The sequence below is a fragment of the Rana temporaria genome, chromosome 7, assembly GCF_905171775.1.
Source record: "Rana temporaria chromosome 7, aRanTem1.1, whole genome shotgun sequence".
NCBI lineage: Eukaryota > Metazoa > Chordata > Amphibia > Anura > Ranidae > Rana > Rana temporaria.
In genome coordinates, this window is record NC_053495.1 from 180,672,207 (window position 1) to 180,692,329 (window position 20,123).

Consider the following 20,123-nt stretch of genomic DNA (forward strand, 5'->3'; position numbering starts at 1 on the left):
CAAGCCAATTTTCAGCTTTCAGCACTGTCGCACTTTGAATGGCAATTGCGTGGTCATGCTACACTGTACCCAAACAAAATTGGCGTCCTTTTTTCCCCACAAATAAAGCTTTTTTTGGTGGTATTTGATCACCTCTGCATTTTTTTTGCGCAACAACTAAAAAAAGGCTGAAAATTTTGAAAAAAAATTACGTTTTTATTTTTTTCTGTTAATTTTTTTGTAAATAAGTATGTTTTCTCTTTCAATTACGGGCACTGATATGGCGGCACTGATGAGATGGCACTGATGGACATCGATGAGGTACTACTGACGGGCACAGATAAGGTGGCACTGATTGGCGGCACTGATGGGCAGACATAGGCGGCACTGATGGGCGGCACTGATGGGCAGACATAGGCGGCACTGATGGGCACTCATGGGCGGCACTGATGGGCACTCATGGGCGGCACTGATGGGCACTCATGGGCGGCACTGGGCACTCATAGGCGGCACAGATGGGCACTCATGGGCGGCACTTATGGGTGGCACTGATGGATACTTATGGGTGGCACAGATGGGCACTGATAGGTGGGCACTGGGCATGGATGGGCACTGTGGGGTGGCACTGATGGACACTGTGGGGTGGCACTGATGGACACTGTGGGGCGGCACTGATTTACCCATGTTGCCAGTCAGTGCCCATGTGTGGGCACTGATTTGGCATCTTTTTTTTTTTTAATGCTTTTTTTTTTTCCAGACTTTTTTTTTTCAGACTTTTTTTTTATTTTTTTTAGACTTTTTTTTTTGTTTGCCCTTCCCTGGTGGTCCAGTGTGGCGATCTGAGGGGGGGCTGTGCTGATAAACAATCAGTGCGAACCCCCCCTGTCAGGAGAGCCGCCGATCGGCTCTCCTCTACTCGCGTCTGTCAGACGCGAGTGAGGAAGAGCCATCAACGGCTCTTCCTGTTTACATCGTGATCAGCCGTGGTTGGACACGGCTGATCATGTGGTAAAGAGCCTCCGTGAGAGACTCTTTACCGAGATCGGTGTTGCGGGGTGTCAGATTGACACCCTGCAACAACGATCGCCGCGATGCGCGCCCCCGGGTTTATATACCGTATTTGCCGGCGTATAAGACGACCCCCTAATTTTACAGTTGTTTTTTAAGATTTTTTGCCTGTACTCATCGTATAAGACGACCCCCCTTCCGAGGCTTCCGTAGCTTCATATTTCTTCCTTCTGGAGCCATATTCTTCTTCCTTCTTGCTGGAGCTGGAGCCAATCACGGTGAGCAATGTATTCTATTAATGAATACAAAGCCTGCTTGGATTGGCAGAGGCTGTAACATCATCAGCCCACGCCTCTCTGACTCTCAAAGCCAATCCGAGCAGGCTACTGTATGTAGCCTGCTCGGATTGGCAGAGGTTGTTACTCCAATCCAAGTAGGCTCTGTATTCATTTGAATACATCGCTCACCGGGATTGGCTAAGCGGTGTATACTGTATGTAGCCGAAGCTACATACGGTATTATCGCACATCCAGCAGGCATCCGAGCAGCTGACCCGGCGTATAAGATGACCCCTGCTTTTTGACCAGTTTTTTTAAGTGTAAAAGGTAGTCTTATACGCCAAAATTTTTTTAATACTATTATTTATATCGCTCACGTATTGCCAATCGATCGCCATTCGATTGCCGTTTTACGATCATAGGATATATTCAATTCTTCTCTCCCTGGCATGTTCCATTTTGCTTGTGGGCATGTGAAGCACTATCTTCCGGATTTCGGTGCAGCTGAGCGTCCAGCATGCACCACCCGTTCTCGCACATGAGCAGTAGGTACGGCTCGCAGCGCCGTACACTTCCGACGTTGCCATCACAATGGGTGTCGGCGTGGGAAGTGCCTGCCCTGTTGTGATAGCAACGAATATAAACCAAATCACGAACAGAGTGGCGTCATTGCGTCACTTCCGGTTTCTGAATCTCGCATCAACGAGCGGCGGCCGAACACACTGACTCCATGGGAATTCTGACACATGGCTCCCAGGAGACAGTGCGCCGCTGGATATGATGGGTATATCTGCAGGTGGCAGAGACAGGAAACCCCATAGTAAACTGGAATATCCCGGTAGCCTCTAGGAAAAAAAAATTCCATTGCACAATGATTATGCTGCAATAATGCCAAGTTATAAAATTGTGTGGAACTCCGCTTTAAAGAGGAAGTTAACCCTGATGGGTTTTACTTCCTTTTCTAGTTCCCTGCAAAGTAAAATCATAATGTGTTAGTATGCATTGCATCACATTATGTGCCACTTACCTGCAAATGAAGTCCGCGATGGCCCCGTCGAAAGGCCGCATCCGTCTTCGCCCCTCTTCCTTCCGGGCCGCGGACTCCAGGTCTGTGACTGGCCAGAGTCTCATGCACGCGAGATCCACCAGTCACGGCATTTGCTAGTGAAGAAACAGCACAGAGGGCCGTTCCTTCACAGCGCATGCACCAATGACCTTATGGGCACACTGCAAGGTAAATATCTCCTAAAAGGTGTGCGTTTAGGAGATATTTACTGTACCTATAGGCAAGCCTTATTATAGGCTGATCTATAGGTACCGTATTTTCCGGTGTATAAGATGGCCTTTTATACTTAAAAATATGTCTCAGAAATCGGGGGTCGTCTTATACGCCGGTATGCAGAGTCAGACTGCGGGCGTCCATTGTTCAAAAGCCTGTTCCGTGATAGGCGGACCACTGAACACAGGCTCTGCTGGGATACTGAGTGTTCCGCCTATCACGGAACAGCACGAGGAGGAGGCGCGGCTTTTGAACAATGGACGTCCGCAATCTGACTGACTCTGCATGTCAGGGATAAGGTATGGAGATTGTTGAAGTGAGGCATGCAATGGCACAGTGAGGTGAGGCATGGGATGGCACAGTCAGGTTGAGGCTTGGAATGGCACAGTGAGGTTGAGGCTTGGAATGGCACAGTGAGGTTGAGGCTTGGAATGGCACAGTCAGGTTGAGGCTTGGAATGGCACCGTCAGGTTGAGGCATGGAATGGCACAGTCAGGTTGAGGCATGGAATGGCACAGTGAGATTTGAAAAAAGCTGAATAAAGCCTGTTCCTGTCAGCGGTTGTCCCTGTCAGCGCTTGTCCCTGTCAGCGGTTGTTCCTGTCAGCGGTTGTTTGGGCTACCCCTTAGCTTCCAGATAGACTAGTGGGAAGGGGGTCGTCTTATACGGCGAGTATATCTCAAAACTAACCTTTTAACTGGAAAATTAGGGGGTCGTCTTATACGCTCAGGCGCCTTATATGTCGGCAAATTACAACTTCCACATTGGGGGTTTATAATCACTTTAAACTGCATCTGTGCACCACAAAATGAAAACGCTATTTAAAGCGGGAGTTCACCCATTTAAAAAAAAAAAAAAAATCTCCCCTTAGCTTCCTGCTCGTTCGGTCTAGGGGAATCGGCTATTTATATTAAAATATGTGCAGTACTTACCCGTTTTCGAGCTGCATCTTCTTCCGTCGCTTCCGGGTATGGGTCTTCGGGAGCGGGCGTTCCTTCTTGATTGACATTCTTCCGAGAGGCTTCCGACGGTCGCATCCATCGCGTCACTCGTAGCCGAAAGAAGCCGAACGCCGGTGCGGCTCTATACTGCGCCTGCGCACCGACGTTCGGCTTCTTTCGGAAAATCGTGACGCGATGGATGCGACCGTCGGAAGCCTCTCGGAAACCTGTCAATCAAGAAGGAACGCCCATTCCCGAAGCCCATACCCGGAAGCGACGGAGAGGATGCGTCTCGTAAACGGGTAAGTACTGCACATATTTTAAAATAAATAGCCGATTCCCCTAGTAATAACGAGCAGGAATCTAAGGGGGAAAAGTGCCCTCTAAGGGTGAACCCCCGCTTTAATTAAAGTAGAACTATGAGCAAAACGTCATTTTGGATAGAGTAAGTATGGGTTATAACATGTGTCCGATTTTTTTTCGGCATCTGTTTCACTGCAGAGATTTACCTTCACTTCCTGTCCCATAGCCAAACAGGAAGTAAGAGAAAATCCCTGCAAATTAAAGGGGTTATAAAGGTTTGTTTTTTTATTTTTTAAATAGGTTCCTTTAAGCTAATGCATTGTTGGTTCAACAACGGCCAGCTTTTGAATGGCACTTAAACTCACAGTGTGGTTCTGCCACGATTGCCAATTTGACATTTTCATAGCTTCTATGGGTAACAATTCTCTGGACGGCTCCTACGCAGAAGTGCTGTTTTTTTTGTTTTTTTTTGTAGGTCATTTATTTTTATCTCCACTTATGGTCTCTAAATAACATGACTGACTGCGTTTACGTAGTATTTTGTACGCAAAAGGATTAGGATCAAAGTAAAAAATTTGTCTTGCCCATATTGAACTAATATAGGAATAGCTACAAATCTTTCAAATATGCAGGAACTCTGTATTCTATTTAAAACCATAATCCACTCCAACCCTTGATGCTAAATGGCTCCAGCAGATCTGTTCTTGTATGCGAGAGCTGCAGGACCGTAAAGCAGAATTGTTGCCCATGGCATTGAATACCTACGGCTCCTGCTGCCCATACTGCCAATCTCTGCTAAAGTGAAGAGAAACCAACGGCTGAAGAATCTGCAGAATTTTCCAGTCCCCCGATTTGCTCAGTGGTTTGATCCACCAACCCAGGGCTGCTGTTAGAAATCACTGGACCCCATACAGCCTACCTGACGCACCCCCCTCCCCCCACATCCATTCAAAAGTGACTGTTGTCTCGCAAAACGAGCAGGATTTAGGCCAAAGCAGTGTGCAGTACCACTTTTGGCCTGAGGTGGGGGGGGGGGGGGCGCCATAGGCAAACGGCGCTGATCGCAGCCATTCGGAAATGCAAGGAAAGGCCCGAGGACAGTTCGGCAAACCTCTGAAAGGCTTGTGAACGGAGTCTTTCTGAGGTTTGCCGAGGTCAGCTGAACTGTACTCGTGCCTTTCCACCCGTTTCCGAGATTTTCTGGCACCCCCCCAATGGCTGCATGCGGTATTGCATGCCAATGAGGTCAATGCGGAACAAATTATTTTTGTTTCCTTTGACTTCAGTGAGGAAACTCGCTTTGAGATGCGAGTACATTGGATTACGAGCATTCCCCTGGAACGGAATATGCTCGTAATCCAAGGTTCCACTGTATCTGTATAGCACCAAAACCTTTTTTTTTTCTTTCTTTCCATTTTGGATAGGGTAAATGAGGGTTATATCCCCCTGTAAGGTTTATTTTTGACCCTCTTTGTCCCAATGGAGAGCTTTCCCTTCACGTCCTGTCCCAGAGCCAAAACAGGAAGTGAAAGGAAATCCCCACAAATGAAGGGAATCTCTTGGGAGCCCCCAGGCCAACAGAACTAGTTTCCGCATAGATTTCCCTCTATTACTTTTCTGGGGACAACCCAAAACTTGAGATTTTCTTTTACTTTCATTTTCAATGATAATGGTAAACAGGATAAATAGAGAGAGTGAATCTCCCTAACAGGGGCACAGACGGCAATAAAAACTGACGGATGCCCTAATCCCTCTCCAACTGCAAAATAAAAAAGTTTGCCTTTAGTTTTAGTTATACTTTAACTTATAACCTTTTGTGTTTGGAAATTCAAGCAACTGGATGAAATTCACACAAAAACAGAGAGAGCATTCAAACTTCAAGCCAGTAAACCAGCATACCTCCCAACTTTTTGACATAGGAATGAGAAACATCTATCAGACAAAGTATGCAGGCAAAGACACACCCCCTGCCACTCCCCCTTAAAGGAGAATTGTACAAAAAAAAAAAACAAGATTGGTTACACCCACAAGTGCTTTTTTTTACCACTACTATTCCTTTATATTGGCTTTTTGAACTTACAAATGCAGCAATTTAAAAATTAGATGAAATGTTTAGTGCTGTAAAATACTTTTTGATAGATAAAAAGTGCATTTTATATAAATCTATATAGATCAGACCAAAATGAGGAACAAATGAGGAGGAAAGAGGGACTTTGCTCCAAATCAGGGACAGTCCCTCGAAATCCGGGACAGTTGGGAGCTATGAAACCAGTGCTGTAAGGAAGGAATGCTAGCTGCTTGGTCAATGTTTCTGCCCGCCTACACGTGATACAGATTTGGGGAAGTTCTTACCCTAGAGGACCGATCAACGGTATTATTTTCATGCTTTGCTAAACGGCGCTCCTTCTCTGAGAGCTGACAGGCTGGATACACGTGTACTGGTATACTGGGATTCATGTGCTACAGGATGGATTTTACTGTGAGCCGGATAACAGGAAATTCTTAGAAATGTCATTAACACACATTTATTGCTCCTTTCCCAGAAACTGAGGAGCACTGGCAGATCTTCTATGTCTCTCATCTACATTTGTAGACATTTTCTAACTCAGGAATGTGTCTGCCTCAAAACCTCAGGATGTCTCTCCGTTAGTCCAATTGTCTCGGCACTGTGAAGCACAAATATGCCCCAATGAAATCCAAATCTTAATAACATTATAGCTTGTCCCATTGACAAGAATGCAAAATGGATATTAGAGCTTGGATATTAAAGCTGTCTGCATATTATGAAACGCCCATATTGTGGGCTGGGCCTAAATGAAGATGCAACCGAACTACCAATACTTTGCAAGGAGTGAATTTCTATTCCATGGCAGGGAGGAAATGCAGACAACCCACTGTGAGAAATGTAAATGTTTTTTAAATGTAAAGGTATTCTGTGGCCTGAATTGAAAAAATAGAGCTTGAGATGCAAATAAGACGCAGTGCAGTTTTTTTATCTAAATATTGCTTGTAGACTGGTGGACTGCAGCACTCCACAACATTTGCTTATATAATCCGGTGATCTTGGAACACACCTGCTGGTGAGAATAGATCACAAGTGTAGGTGATACTGGAGCACACCAACTGGTGATGGTGGAATCCACCTATTGGTGATACTGGAGCACAACTGCTGGAAATGATGGAACACACCTGCTGGTCATGAAAGAAGACAATTGCTTAAATATGATGAAACACACCTGCCAGTAATGATGGAACACACCTGCCACAACATGTTGCTTCTATAATCTGTTGATCTTGGAACACACCTGCTGGTGAGAATAGATCACAAGTGTAGGTGATACTGGAACACACCTACTGGTGATGGTGGAATCCACCTAATGGTGATACTGGAGCACAACTGCTGGAAATGATGGAACACACCTGCTGGTGAGAATAGATCACAAGTGTAGGTGATACTGGAACACACCTACTGGTGAGGGTGGAATCCACCTAATGGTGATACTGGAGCACAACTGCTGGAAATGATGGAACATACCTGCTGGTGAGAATAGATCACAAGTGTAGGTGATACTGGAACACACCTACTGGTGATGGTGGAATCCACCTATTGGTGATACTGGAGCACAACTGCTGGAAATGATGGAACGCACCTGCTGGTCATGAAAGAGGACAATTGCTTAAATATGATGAAACACACCTGCTAGTGATGATGGAACACACCTGCCACAACATTTTTCTTCTATAATCTGTTGATCTTGGAACACACCTGCTGGTAAGAATAGATCAAAAGTGTAGGTGATACTGGAACACACCTACTGGTGATGGTGGAATCCACCTATTGGTGATACTGGAGCACCACTGCTGGAAATGATGGAACACACCTGCTGGTCATGAAAGAAGACAATTGCTTAAAACACACCTGCTAGTGATGATGGAATCCATCAGATGGTGATGCTGGAACACAATTGCTGATAATGATGGAAAAACACCTGTTGAAAATCATGGAACACATCCGCTGGCGACAATGGAATTCTTCTGTTAGTGATCCTGGAACACACTTGCTAGTAATGATAGAACACACTTTATGCTAAAAATTGAACACATCTGCTGATAATTAAACACCCTCCCTGCTGCCTCTTATAGACATATATAACCATTCCACAATACAAAGTATTCCAAAGCCATCAACCAGATTCAGAGTTGTCTTGGAAGTTTCAATGTGATTAGTGACGCAGGATACAGAGAGTTGCACAGCACATGCTTGATAAAATGCATTCCTGCTGACCCTGTATACAGTTGTATAGACTCATTCTGCTTATTCATGCAGTAAGTCTAAACCAAACACATTCACTCATATAAGCTTTCCCAATCTGCAGCTTTCATTAAAAAAGTACCAGGTGATCTTGCCATAAAGACTCTTATTACGATTCTGGGGAGACAATTGTCTTTCAGTCGTTTTACTTTAATTGTCACACTGACACCCCTGAGTAGGCTACAAGTGGCTGTGACAATCTACTCCAGAGCAATGATGGGCTGCGGTAGCAAGTGCATGTAGACAGGAAGTGGTTCGTCAGATATTGCGACCCGTCAGAATTGGTAACGGAAGTGACGTTCCATCGCCGCCATCTTGCTACACCCCGCACTCCTCCACAGTAATTATACACCGAGAAGGGACCATACGGACATCTTGTTACACCCACCGGAGTTTTGCATTTCACAGTTATTTTTAACCGAAAACTGAGCTTATATGGTAAAATGCAGTATTTAGAAATAGGACAGACTGTTTAGATGTTGAATTATAAAAGCAGCGGCTGATCTCACAGGTTTGCTAATGTGACAGTCCGATGGATTTCCAAATCCTGTATGTCACCATAAATGTTCCATTTCCTGTTAAAAATAATTGTGAGATGCAAAACTCCGGCGGGTGTAACAAGATGTCGCTTGTCCCTTTCTTTGTGTATCGTTAATGTGGAGGAGTGCGGGGTGTAGCAAGATGGCGGCGACAGAACGTCACTTCCGTTACCAATTCTGACCGATTAAAGGGTATTGCCTCTCTGAAGATATTTAAAGTGTAGGGGGTAGGTAGCATCATCCTATATTTAAACAATGAAGGGAAGGCCGGGTTAAAGCAGAGGTTCCACCGAAAAAAAAAATTTTTAAAAGCCAGCAGCTACAAATACTGCAGCTGCTGACTTTTAAAATATGGACACTTATCTGTCCAGCGTGCCCGCGATGTCGGCAGCCGAGGCCAAGCAATTGCTCGTCCCTCGGCTGCACCAGCCGCCATCGGTGAGGGAATTGGGAGGTGAAGAATTGCGGCTTCACTGCCCGGTTCCCTACTGCGCATGCGCGAGTAGCGCCCCGTCACTGGTCCCCGCTCTCTCCTGGGAACAGTGTGTTTCCCAGGAGACAGCGGGGGGGTGCGGGAAGGGGCGTCTATTCCCGGAAGTGGGTGCAAATACCTGTCTTAGATAGGTATCTGCACCCCCCTCACTCCTGAAAGATGCCAAATGTGACACCGAAGGGGGGGAGGGTTCCGAAAAGCAGAAGTTCAATTTTTGGGTGGAACTTTGATTTAACAAGGGCTACTCCAAAGTATTGCCCTATAACACCAGTAGTGTTTAAAGGACTCTCGGTACCCAGAAATTGAAACAGGTTTTGATAAAAGTTATACATTTATTAAGAAAAAATACATAAAATATAAAAACAACAAGACAATAGTAGAATTGTTGTATGTAGTTGCGTTTTATTTTATGTATTTTTTCTTAATAAATGTATAACTTTTATCAAAACCTGTTTCAATTTCTGGGTACCGAGATAGTCCTTCAAACACTGCTGGCGTTGTAGGGCAATACTTTGGAGTAGCCCTTGTTAACCCATCCCTTCCCACCAATTCTGACGGGTCGCCATATCTGACGGAACAGCTGATAAAGTGCGTGTAGCCAGGAAGTGCGATAAAGTGCATGTGAACAGGGAGTGGCTGGTAAAGTGCATGTAGACAGGAAGTGCGATAAAGTGCATGTGATTAGGGTGTGGCAGATAAAGTGCATGTAGACAGGAAGTGCGTGTAGACAGGAAGTGCGTGTAGACAGGAAGTGCATGTAGACAGGAAGTGCATGTAGACAGGAAGTGGCTGATAAAGGGCTCTAGAGCAGTCCTATTGGTGAATAAGGAAGGAGGAGACAAGGGAACTAGAGAGCAGGAGATTTCGGCAGGAGTAGATAATTTGGATGATATTTTGAGAGGAGGTTAGTGATGTAGCTGGGAGCAGAGCTGCAATGGCTTTGTATGTAGTTGTAGTATTTTACAACGTACATGTTTCCCTAGCCAAAGCAAGTGGAATGATTGGCAGGGAGGAGCGGTGGCTGTGATCAGTTAATAGGGTGGATGAGTCTAGCGGCAGCATTCAGGTAGGCCAATGAGAAGGGAGTTGCAATGGTGGAGGTGGAGAGATAACCAGGATGTGAATGAGTATCTTGGTGGTGTCCATAATTCAAAAGGGGCTAATTTTGGAAATGTTACGGAGGAGAAGGTGGCAATATTTTGGTCAGTGATTGGGTGTGCAACCTAAAGGAGAGGTCGGAGTCTAGAATCACATCTAGGTTACGCAACCTGCAAATAAATCTGGTTGGTTTTGGTGGTTAAGTGCACTTTGCATATTCTCATTTCGCTATGCTCTTCCTTCCTGAACATGTCTGTAAAATGTTTCCAGTCATATTTTTACTGAACTGACAAGATCTAGTCTTCTTAATATTGCATCAGCCCCAGAAAATGGCCTCTTCCATTCTATGTTACGACAATTGGTCTTAAAAAGTTATTTTCCATGACCAAAGAATGTTCTGTATTTTTCTCAAGATGGCTATATAAGCAGGGTTCAAATGATTGCAGGTGATGTAACCCTATTGTCAGATTTGGTTTGCAGGGATTCTTCTGTGAATGTTCTCAGAAAATCTGCACGGTTTCAGTTTTCTTCCAAATGTCAGCCTCATAATTCTGTCACCGGTGAAGGGTTTAGAGAAGATATACTGCCATGTTTACATTGCTGTGTATCACCTTGTACTCTGACATATGCCATCTCCTGCCTGGGGGTACTCTGGGCAGACATTGCAGAAATTCATGTTTCTCTGGAACTCGGAATAGCCGCTTTATTAAAAAAGGCAGTGTAAATAAACTGCTGCGAACGTCATTCACTGTTTGCTACCTGCTTTAATTGTAGAAGTATGAGGAAGTGAATGCCTACTGGCTCCGGGTGCCAGAGTTCAGACAATGTGCATTTATAGCTCTGAGCTGAAATCCCTTACTAGTAAAGAAGAAATAAAAAAAAAAAAGACAATCCAGATAATACACTATTATTTTTAAATGATGACCCCCCCCCCCCCCCCAAAAAAAAATTCTGGGTGCCCTAATGCTATGCCAAAGTTCCCTTGCAAGTAGTAGCTATTTTTCCTATGCATGTTGGGAAAAAATAAAACTTTCAGTTTCCGTCATACTGAATTGGAACCTATACTTTTAAAGCCCAACTTCGGGAACCCGTAACATTTTCCGTTGCAGTGGCGCTGTGCCTGAACAGCAAGGGTTAACAGCTCAATTTGTTTACTTACTCGATCCTCCACCTTTCCAGCAGATGGCGCTCCCCTACTTTCCAGCAGTGGACTGTCCCCTGATGTCCTTATTTCTAGCGCAGGGCAATGGACCCTCCACTTATCTTGATCAGGACCTTGGACCAGTAGTGAGTGTATTTAGGTTTTGTGCTGCTCTAGGCCAGACTAAACTCGAGCACCCCCTAACTTAAATATGACCCACTCCTTCGTTTCAAGGCCACACCCCTTGCTGTTTAAGACCCGCTCTGAAATATTCGAGTGGGGGGGGGGGAATGGATTCCCTTAATTTGCATAGATTTCCTCTCACTTCCTGTTTGGCTATGGGGCAGGAAGCGAAGGGAAATCTCTGCAATAGGACAGGGATGGTAAAAAATAAACTGACCGGTGATTTAACCCTCCCTTACTCTATCCAAATGAAAAAACAGTGTTGTCTATAGTTTTACTTTAAGCACAAATTTCTGATTGGGAGAGGTTTGGAGAAATTTTATGGAGAGGACTAAGAAGATATAACCATGCCAATGGTGCAGCAGAAAACATAGCACAGTGATATACACAATATACTACCCACAGACCACTACACAATATACTACCCACTGACCGCTACACAATACACACTGACCGCTACACAATAAACTACCCACAGACTACTACACAATACACACTGACCGCTACACAATACACACACAGACCACTACACAATATACTACCCACAGACCACTACACACTGACCGCTACACAATACACTACCCACAGACCACTACACACTGACCGCTACACAATACACATGACCACTACACAATAAACTACCCACAGACCGCTACACAATACACACACTGACCGCTACACAATACACACTGACACTACAGCATTGGTGCATTTTACTATAGAGCAGTGGTTCTCAACCTTTCTAGCGCCGTGGCCCCTTGATAAAATTTCCCAAGTTGTGGGGACCCCTAACGGTAAAATTACCTTGCCTTGAGTTGTCAGCACCCAAGGCAAGACAAGTAATTTGCGCCCCCAGAGGCGGCTCTAGGCTTTGTGAGGCAAAACTTGACATGGGGCCCCACTCACGCCCATGATGGGGAAAAATAGGACAAGAGCCTCTTCCCCACAACCCTGGCCGGTGGTTGTGGGGGTCTGTGGGGAGGGAGCTTATCAGAATCTGGAAGCCCCCTTTAACAAGGCAGCCCTATATCCTGCTCTTTAATAACTAAGGGGCGGGGGCCACCCGGTGATGTCATTGACTGAGGGCATGCTGGGTCATTGACGTCACAAGGGATGGTGTCACCGATATTCACTGGTTGTTAGGGACGCTGGCGGCACTTGCTCCTGAGTCAGGGCTCATAACACTCCCTGAGCACAGCAGCGTTAACATCCTCTGTCCCTCAAAACTGGGGTAATGCATTGGGCAAGTTAGGTGACCGCGAGGCCCCTGTGAGTGTGAGGCCTTAGGCGACCGCCTAATTTGCCTAATTAAAGAGCCGCCTCTGTGCCCCCCTAACCCATGGACATTTAGCGCTCGCTGAGTCCCTTCCACTCGTATAGTATTAAAACCCCTTATGGTCCTTTTTTAAGATATACCACTCCCTCTTTGTTATCCTTTCTTTCCCTTTATCTCTCTCTATCCTAATTTCTTTTTTTTTTCCCCCATCCCTCTCTTTAGCCGTCTTTCTTGTTCTTTCTCTTATTCTTCTCTCCCTTTTTCTTTGTTCCTCCCACTCTTTTCCTCTCCCTTCCACGTATTCTCAATTTTTTTCCTGCTCTTACTCCTTGGTGGGGGGTGGGTGGAATGGGATGAGTGGCAATGCTGGGGGGAGTTCTGATCAGCCAACTTGATCAAGGTCATCTGCTGATCTGAGAACTGTAGTGGGGACTTTTAATGACAACTCTAATCAAAGGTAGTGTTACTCACTATGGGCCAGATTCTCAGAGACTTATGTCGGCGTATCAGTAGATACGCCGTAGTAAGTTCCGAATCTGCGCCGTCGTAAATTTAAGCGTAATCTGGAAACCAGATACGCTTAAAGCGGGAGTTCACCCATTTATGACATTTTTTTTTTTCTCCCCTTAGCTTCCTGCTCGTTCGGTCTAGGGGAATCGGCTATTTGTAGTAAAATATGAGCTGTACTTACCCGTTTTCGAGCTGCATCTTCTTCCGTCGCTTCGGGGTATGGGTCTTCGGGAGCGGGCGTTCCTTCTTGAGTGACAGCCTTCCGAGAGGCTTCCGACGGTCGCATCCATCGCGTCACTCGTAGCCGAAAGAAGCCGAACGTCGGTGCGGCTCTATACTGCGCCTGCGCACTGACGTTCGGCTTCTTTCGGAAAATCGTGACGCGATGGATGCGACCGTCGGAAGCCTCTCGGAAGACTGTCAATCAAGAAGGAACGCCCATTCCCGAAGCCCATACCCGGAAGCGACGGAGAGGATGCATCTCGTAAACGGGTAAGTACTGCACATATTTTAAAATAAATAGCCGATTCCCCTAGTAAAAACGAGCAGGAATCTAAGGGGGAAAAGTGCCCTATAAGGGTGAACCCCCGCTTTAAATTAGGCTAAGATACGAGCGGTGTAAGTTTCCTACGCCGTCGTATCTTAGGGTGCATATTTACGCTGGCCGCTAGGTGGCGCTTCCGTTGAGTTTGGCGTAGAATATGCAAATTACTAGATACGCCGATTCACGAACGTACATAGGTGGCGCATCCCATGCAAAGTATGGACGTCGGAACAAGCGTATCTTTTTATGTAGTTTGCGTAAGTCGTACGCGAATAGAGCTGTGCGTAAATTACGTTCACGTGACAGGCATTAAGCCAACGTATCTTTGGGCGTAAATACGACGTGATACTGAGCATGCGCGCGCATGCGCCGTTCGTTCGGCCATGCATCTACATGGGGTCAAGCCTCATTTAAATACAACACGCCCCCTACAGTCTACTTTGAATTATGCGCGCTTACGCCGGCCCATTTACGATACGCCGCCGTAACTTAGGAGGCAAGTGCTTTGTGAACACAGCACTTGCCTCTCTAAGTTGCGGCGGCGTAGAGTAAATACGGTACGCTACGCCCGCGCAACGTAGATCGGCCGTACGTGAATCTAGGCCTTTGTCTCCAGCTCTTTACAGTAGTGATACCCCAGCCCCTCCCACTTCATATTTCTCACCAGTCAGCTGACCTCTAGTCTCTGCCCCCCACCCATGCCGTGAACTGAATGGGCGGCTGCGAAGAGGCTGAGTGGGCGGTCGCAGGCTCCAGGAACAGCCCAGCTGGACGGCCACAGGCTCCAGGGACAGCCCTGCTGGACGGCTGCGAAAAGGCTGGGAGAGTGGTACAGGCTTCAGGAACAGCCCAAGATTTGGTGACCCCTGGCAAATTGTGATTTGACCCCTGAGGGGGTCCCGACCCCCAGGTTGAGAACCACTGCTATAGAGGCATTGGTGGACTATAAGGTCCAGCATTTTACTATAGGAGGCTTTGGTGGACTACAAGGCCCAGCATTTTACTATAGGGGGCATTGGTGGACTACAAGGCCCAGCATTTTACTATAGGGGGCATTGGTGGACTACAAGGTCCAGCATTTTACTATAGGAGGCGTTGGTTAACTACAAGGCCCAGCATTTTACTATAGGAAGCATTGGTGGACTACAAGGCCCAGCATTTTACTATAGAAGGGATTGGTGGACTACAAGGCCCAGAATTTTACTATAGGAGGCATTGGTGGACTAAAAGGCCCAGCATTTTACTATAGGAGGCATTGGTGGACTACAAGGCCCAGCATTTTACTATAGGAGGCGTTGGTTAACTACAAGGCCCAGCATTTTACTATAGGAAGCATTGGTGGACTACAAGGCCCAGCATTTTACTATAGAAGGGATTGGTGGACTACAAGGCCCAGAATTTTACTATAGGAGGCATTGGTGGACTAAAAGGCCCAGCATTTTACTATAGGAGGCATTGGTGGACTACAAGGCCCAGCAGCTGGGCCTTGTAGTCCACCAATGGCTCCTATAGTAAAATGCTGGACCTTGTAGGCCACCAATGCCTCCTAAAGTAAAATGCTGGGCACACAGACTTTCCGGCTGCTCCCTCCCTCTCCCCAGACCAATACCTACTCCCCCCTGGCCAGCAGCAAAAATCACGAGGGAGACAAGTCTCTCACCTTTTTTTTCTTCCTACTCTGTCTCCGCCGGTCACACTGCAAGCCCGGGCCGCCCCAATGGGAACATGTTCATCCATGATCCATTCTGTAGAGCCTGAGGAGGAAGCGGAGAAGACAGCGAGCCTACAGTAGCGTACACAGCTCGCATCGAAGGCCAGCCCCGCTCCCTGCGATTGAGAATAGGCCAGGCCAGCCCCGCCGCACGTGACCGTTTGACCCAATCACAGGGCGCCAGGGACAGGCCTGAGACTAAACATGGTGGCCGGAGCGCGGGGTCAGGGACGGAACTTTGTAGCGCCGGTGACTCATACTGGCGCAGGATTGTGCCCCCCCCAAATGTTGCGCACAGGGCCTAGGCCCCCCTCGCACCCCTACTCTACGCCACTGGCTGGAGGTGGTGGCACGTCATCCAGGTGATTAATCATAGGCAAATTAGACAGCCACGAGGCCTCTGTGAGTGCGAGGCCTTAGGCGACCGCCTAATTAAAGAGCCGCCTCTGGCTACGATCAATGCTCATGAGACTTTGGAACAGATATAATTCAGTGCATACCATGGGCCATTCAATAGACACTATCCAACATATTGATGAATTAGGCATGTGGCCTGTACCCATGAGAGAAGTAGAACATAATAGAGAAAAATAGGAAAAATTGCAATAGAAAACAGAACTTAAAAGAGTGGAGAAATAGAGAGGGTGGGGGGGGGGGGGTCTTTTATCACTTATGTGTTTGTGAATATATCTATTTTTAAACATTATTAAAGATACCACTTGGTTTTACAGTGTTCCCATTGGGCTCACTCCCTCGGCCCTTAGAGGGCAGCATTCATTTTGAACCACCAAGAACATGTGACACTTCCAGCACCACTACACCACCCTTGAGCTCAGAAGAATTATTGTACTACTAGTACTTACTATCATATAAACCTTCTATTTTCTCTTAAGTTAGTTTCCAATGCAAAGTTTAATAACTAGGAATTAATGTCCAATCAATTTTTTCTACAGGTGGAAGGTGTTAAGAAAGCTTTGCAAGACCTGCAGCTGAATGTTGTTGAGATGACAGACGAAAATGCGACGTTGGATGGAGGCGATGTTTTGTTCACAGGTAATCAATCGTCTGTATTCCTCTTTACGTGTCTGAGCTGTAAAATATCAAAGGGGCAAGTGATGTATATTGAGCTGACAGCCAGACTAGACATGTGCAGAACGAAAAAATGTGTTTTGATTCGTTATTTACATAAATTTGTTTAGTTAAATTGGTTTCATTCGTTTTAATTAGTTTTCAGAATTGGTTTCGTTTATTCGTTTTCGAATAGATTCAAAATGTTTTCAAATCGAATTAAAAAAAAAAAATTCATTTTGAAAAGTTTTCCAATTTGAAAAGTTTTCCAATTTGAAAAGTTTTCCAATTTGAAAAGTTTTCCAATTTGAAAAGTTTTCCAATTTCCAAAAATAATAAAATAGACTAGAAAATAAATGAATAAAATATATAATTTTTCTATTCTATTTAATTCTCTTTGGAAATTGGAAAAATATTCGTCATTTCAGATTTGTTTCAATTCGGTACTATTCTAATTCGGAAATTGGGATACACCCGAATTTCCGAATAGCGCAAATTTATCCAAATTTTTATTCGGAATAAAACGAACCGCACATGTCTAACTAAGACCATACAGCAGACAATGAAAGTAGGGACGAAACAACTAGTCGATTATGAAATTAATCGATTACAATTTTCATAATCGATTAATCGGCCAGTAACATAATGGGGTTAAAACAACTAAAATTAGCCCTTTTATAGTACAAAAAAGCAAATCGCTACTGTAAATATTACTTTCACTGTCCCACAGTAAAAAAAATGAACCCCTTACAGTAGGGATTATTTGCTCTTTTTGTACTTATTTCTTTATCGTTACATCACGGGACACAGAGCGGCATTCATTACTATATGGGTTATATGGAGTACCTTCAGGTGATGGACACTGGCAATCTCAAACAGGAAATGCCCCTCCCTATATAACCCCCTCCCATAGGAGGAGTACCTCAGTTTTTACGCCAGTGTCTTAAGCCCTGTACACACGGTAGGACTTTTGGCCAACCAACTTCAAAATCTGCAACTTTTCAAATTTGTCCGACCGTGTGTACGCTCCATCAGACCAACTTTTTCTGGTTTCATCCAACAAAAAGTTGGGTCTGCAAACGGACCAACTTTTCGGCAACAAAAGTCCGATGGTGCTTTGTGTGACCGTGTGTACAGCAATCCAACCAACTTTTGGACAAAGTGCAAATACAAATGCTCAAAACCAATGTTAAAAGCAACAAACAATAGTAGAAGTTAACCAAAGGGTGGCGGTAAAGAGCAGAAAATAGCAAAAAAAAACACATGATGTTAGGAAACTTTTAGAAAAGTTTGCAGAAAAGTCTGACTGTGTGTATGCTATGGGTGTGGCAGGACAAATCAATTAGGACAAAAATCCAAGGGAAATTTTGTTGGATGTCCTACCGTGTGTACAGGGCTTTAGGTGTTGGTCATGGTTTAGCTTGCCTCCGCATCCTTGGGATTAGGTGAGCTAACCGGTTCTGTCCAAAGGCCTCAGTGCTAAAGTGGTCAGTAACCGGACCCCAAACCCTTGGGGTATAGCCCATAATGCTTTTCTTTTTAGAGAGCTGGACCCTGGGCCCAGAACTTAGAAACCTTTGGGGGCCTAATGTTTCTGTTGCCAGAGTGCTATATGGGCCCAGGACAGTGGATCCTTCATAGGAACCCAGGGCCTGAAGGTCTAGACAGCCCCACGGAGATGGGGGAAGATTGGGCCTCTTGCTTGGCAAAGTCCTGCGGCATGGAGCAGGTAAGTGAGGGGAAAACTTGCGGAACTTGGTTCTTAGCAGGTTTTTTCTGGGGGGTCACAGGGGACATGCCTAAAGTTATGCGCTGCATCTGGCAAACTAGTCACATATCTTAAAGATAGGATGGCTCTATGTGTATTATTCCCCATAAAAAGTGACCTCCCTTGTAGTGTTGGAAAAGCATTGAGTGGGGCCTGTGTGATATAATGTGTATGTGTGTGTCAGAGAGCTGTGCTTACCTGCAAGCCTCCAGGCGATGCTCCATTCAGTCTTCCTCCTCAGAGCCTGCAAAGCAGGCAAAATGCTGACCTCCTCGTGGTTCCAGGCTGCAGGCTGCAGTTTGCTGGAGCAGAGAGGTCCCTTCCTCCCAACCCCCCCCCCCCCTGTCGGCGGGCGCGCGCGCGGCGCGCGTTCACGTATTATAGGCGCAATTGGCGCCGTTTAGCTGGGGGGGAAGGGCGGGTCAGTGGCTTAAGGAAGGGGCGGCCCTTCCTTGTTCGTTCCAAACAGCTCATTCAATACATTGGAACTGGGGAGGAAAGACCAGAGCGGCAGCACGGGGCGCCGAGGACACACAGTGGCCAGAAAGGATATTGCAGTCTTCAGAAGACTGTTTTCAAGCCTAGGAATAGGCTGTTTCTTTTCCATCTCATAGTTTTTCTTGCAATACTACTCAGGGGGACAGAATGTTTTTTCTTTCCTGGATTTGAAGCAAAAAACAAAAAAAAAAAAAAAAGATTTTGAAAAAAAAAAAAAGTCATCTAGGGGAGAGGAAGCATTTTTTATCCCCCAAACAGGTGTTTGGGCAATTAACTATTTATAGTTCCAAGTACCAATAAGCTAGCAGGTGTACCTCGGTATTGTACCATGGCATCCGGGTCAGAGGGTACAAGAGGTGGGGATTCCCCCAGAGAGTCTGAGGTCTCGGACAAAGTTATGCCGCTGCTTTCCCCACAGGGAGCCTTGGGGCCATCGGGATCTGGGGCTGGAGCTGACGCGGGTCAGTCCAACCCTAAGATGGTCACGGACGAGGTATTACTCACCTCTTTAAAAGAGATGGAGAAAAGAATGGGAAAAATGATAGCCACAGCTATGCGGGGCAGTAAACGGATTAGATCTCCGTCGCCCGAGCGTGGACCCTCGGAAGAGGAGGTCCTTTCCTCAGGGGAATTGGACGACCTCTTGGACAAGGACCAAGTAGGTTCAGGGATCGAAGATCCGGATACAGAGGAGTCTGGAGCAGTCTCCCAGGGGGAGAGCTGGTGGATTCAAGCCTTAACGGACTTGGTCCATAATGCATTTCACTTGCCAGTACCAGATCTCCAGGTATCGACGGTTTCAGCTTTGGGCTCACTGAGGGCGCCTCAAAGCAATGCTGTGTTTCCGATCCATCCTCTACTAGAGGGAGTTTTGTTCCAAGATTGGAACAAGCCAGATAAAATCTTCTTACCACCTAAAAGATTCTCTGCCCTATATCCTATGGAAGATAAATTTTCCAAAAAATGGGCTACTCCTGCAGTGGACGCAGCCATCTCATGTGTTAACAAATCGTTAACATGCCCTGTAGAAAACATACAGGTGTTCAAGGATCCAGTTGATAAACGCTTGGAAGCACTACTTAAGAACTCCTTCACTACTGCAGGGGCAGTAGTACAGCCAGCTGTGGCTGCGATTGGGGTTGCTCAAGCATTATCGGATCAATTTAAGCAGATGCTTAAACTTATTCCTGCCCA

The 20,123-nt window shown here is 45.9% G+C and overlaps 1 protein-coding gene across 3 annotated transcripts in view; it reads left to right on the plus strand.

Annotated features, from left to right (window-relative positions):
• DDAH1 (dimethylarginine dimethylaminohydrolase 1) overlaps positions 1 to 20,123 on the plus strand; it is a 241,853-nt gene that overhangs the window by 195,968 nt on the left and 25,762 nt on the right. For all 3 annotated transcript variants that reach the window (XM_040360560.1, XM_040360557.1, XM_040360559.1), the window contains one exon: positions 16,549 to 16,648. In XM_040360560.1, coding sequence (XP_040216494.1) covers positions 16,549 to 16,648 — 100 coding nt within the window. The remainder of the gene's footprint in view (positions 1 to 16,548; positions 16,649 to 20,123) is intronic.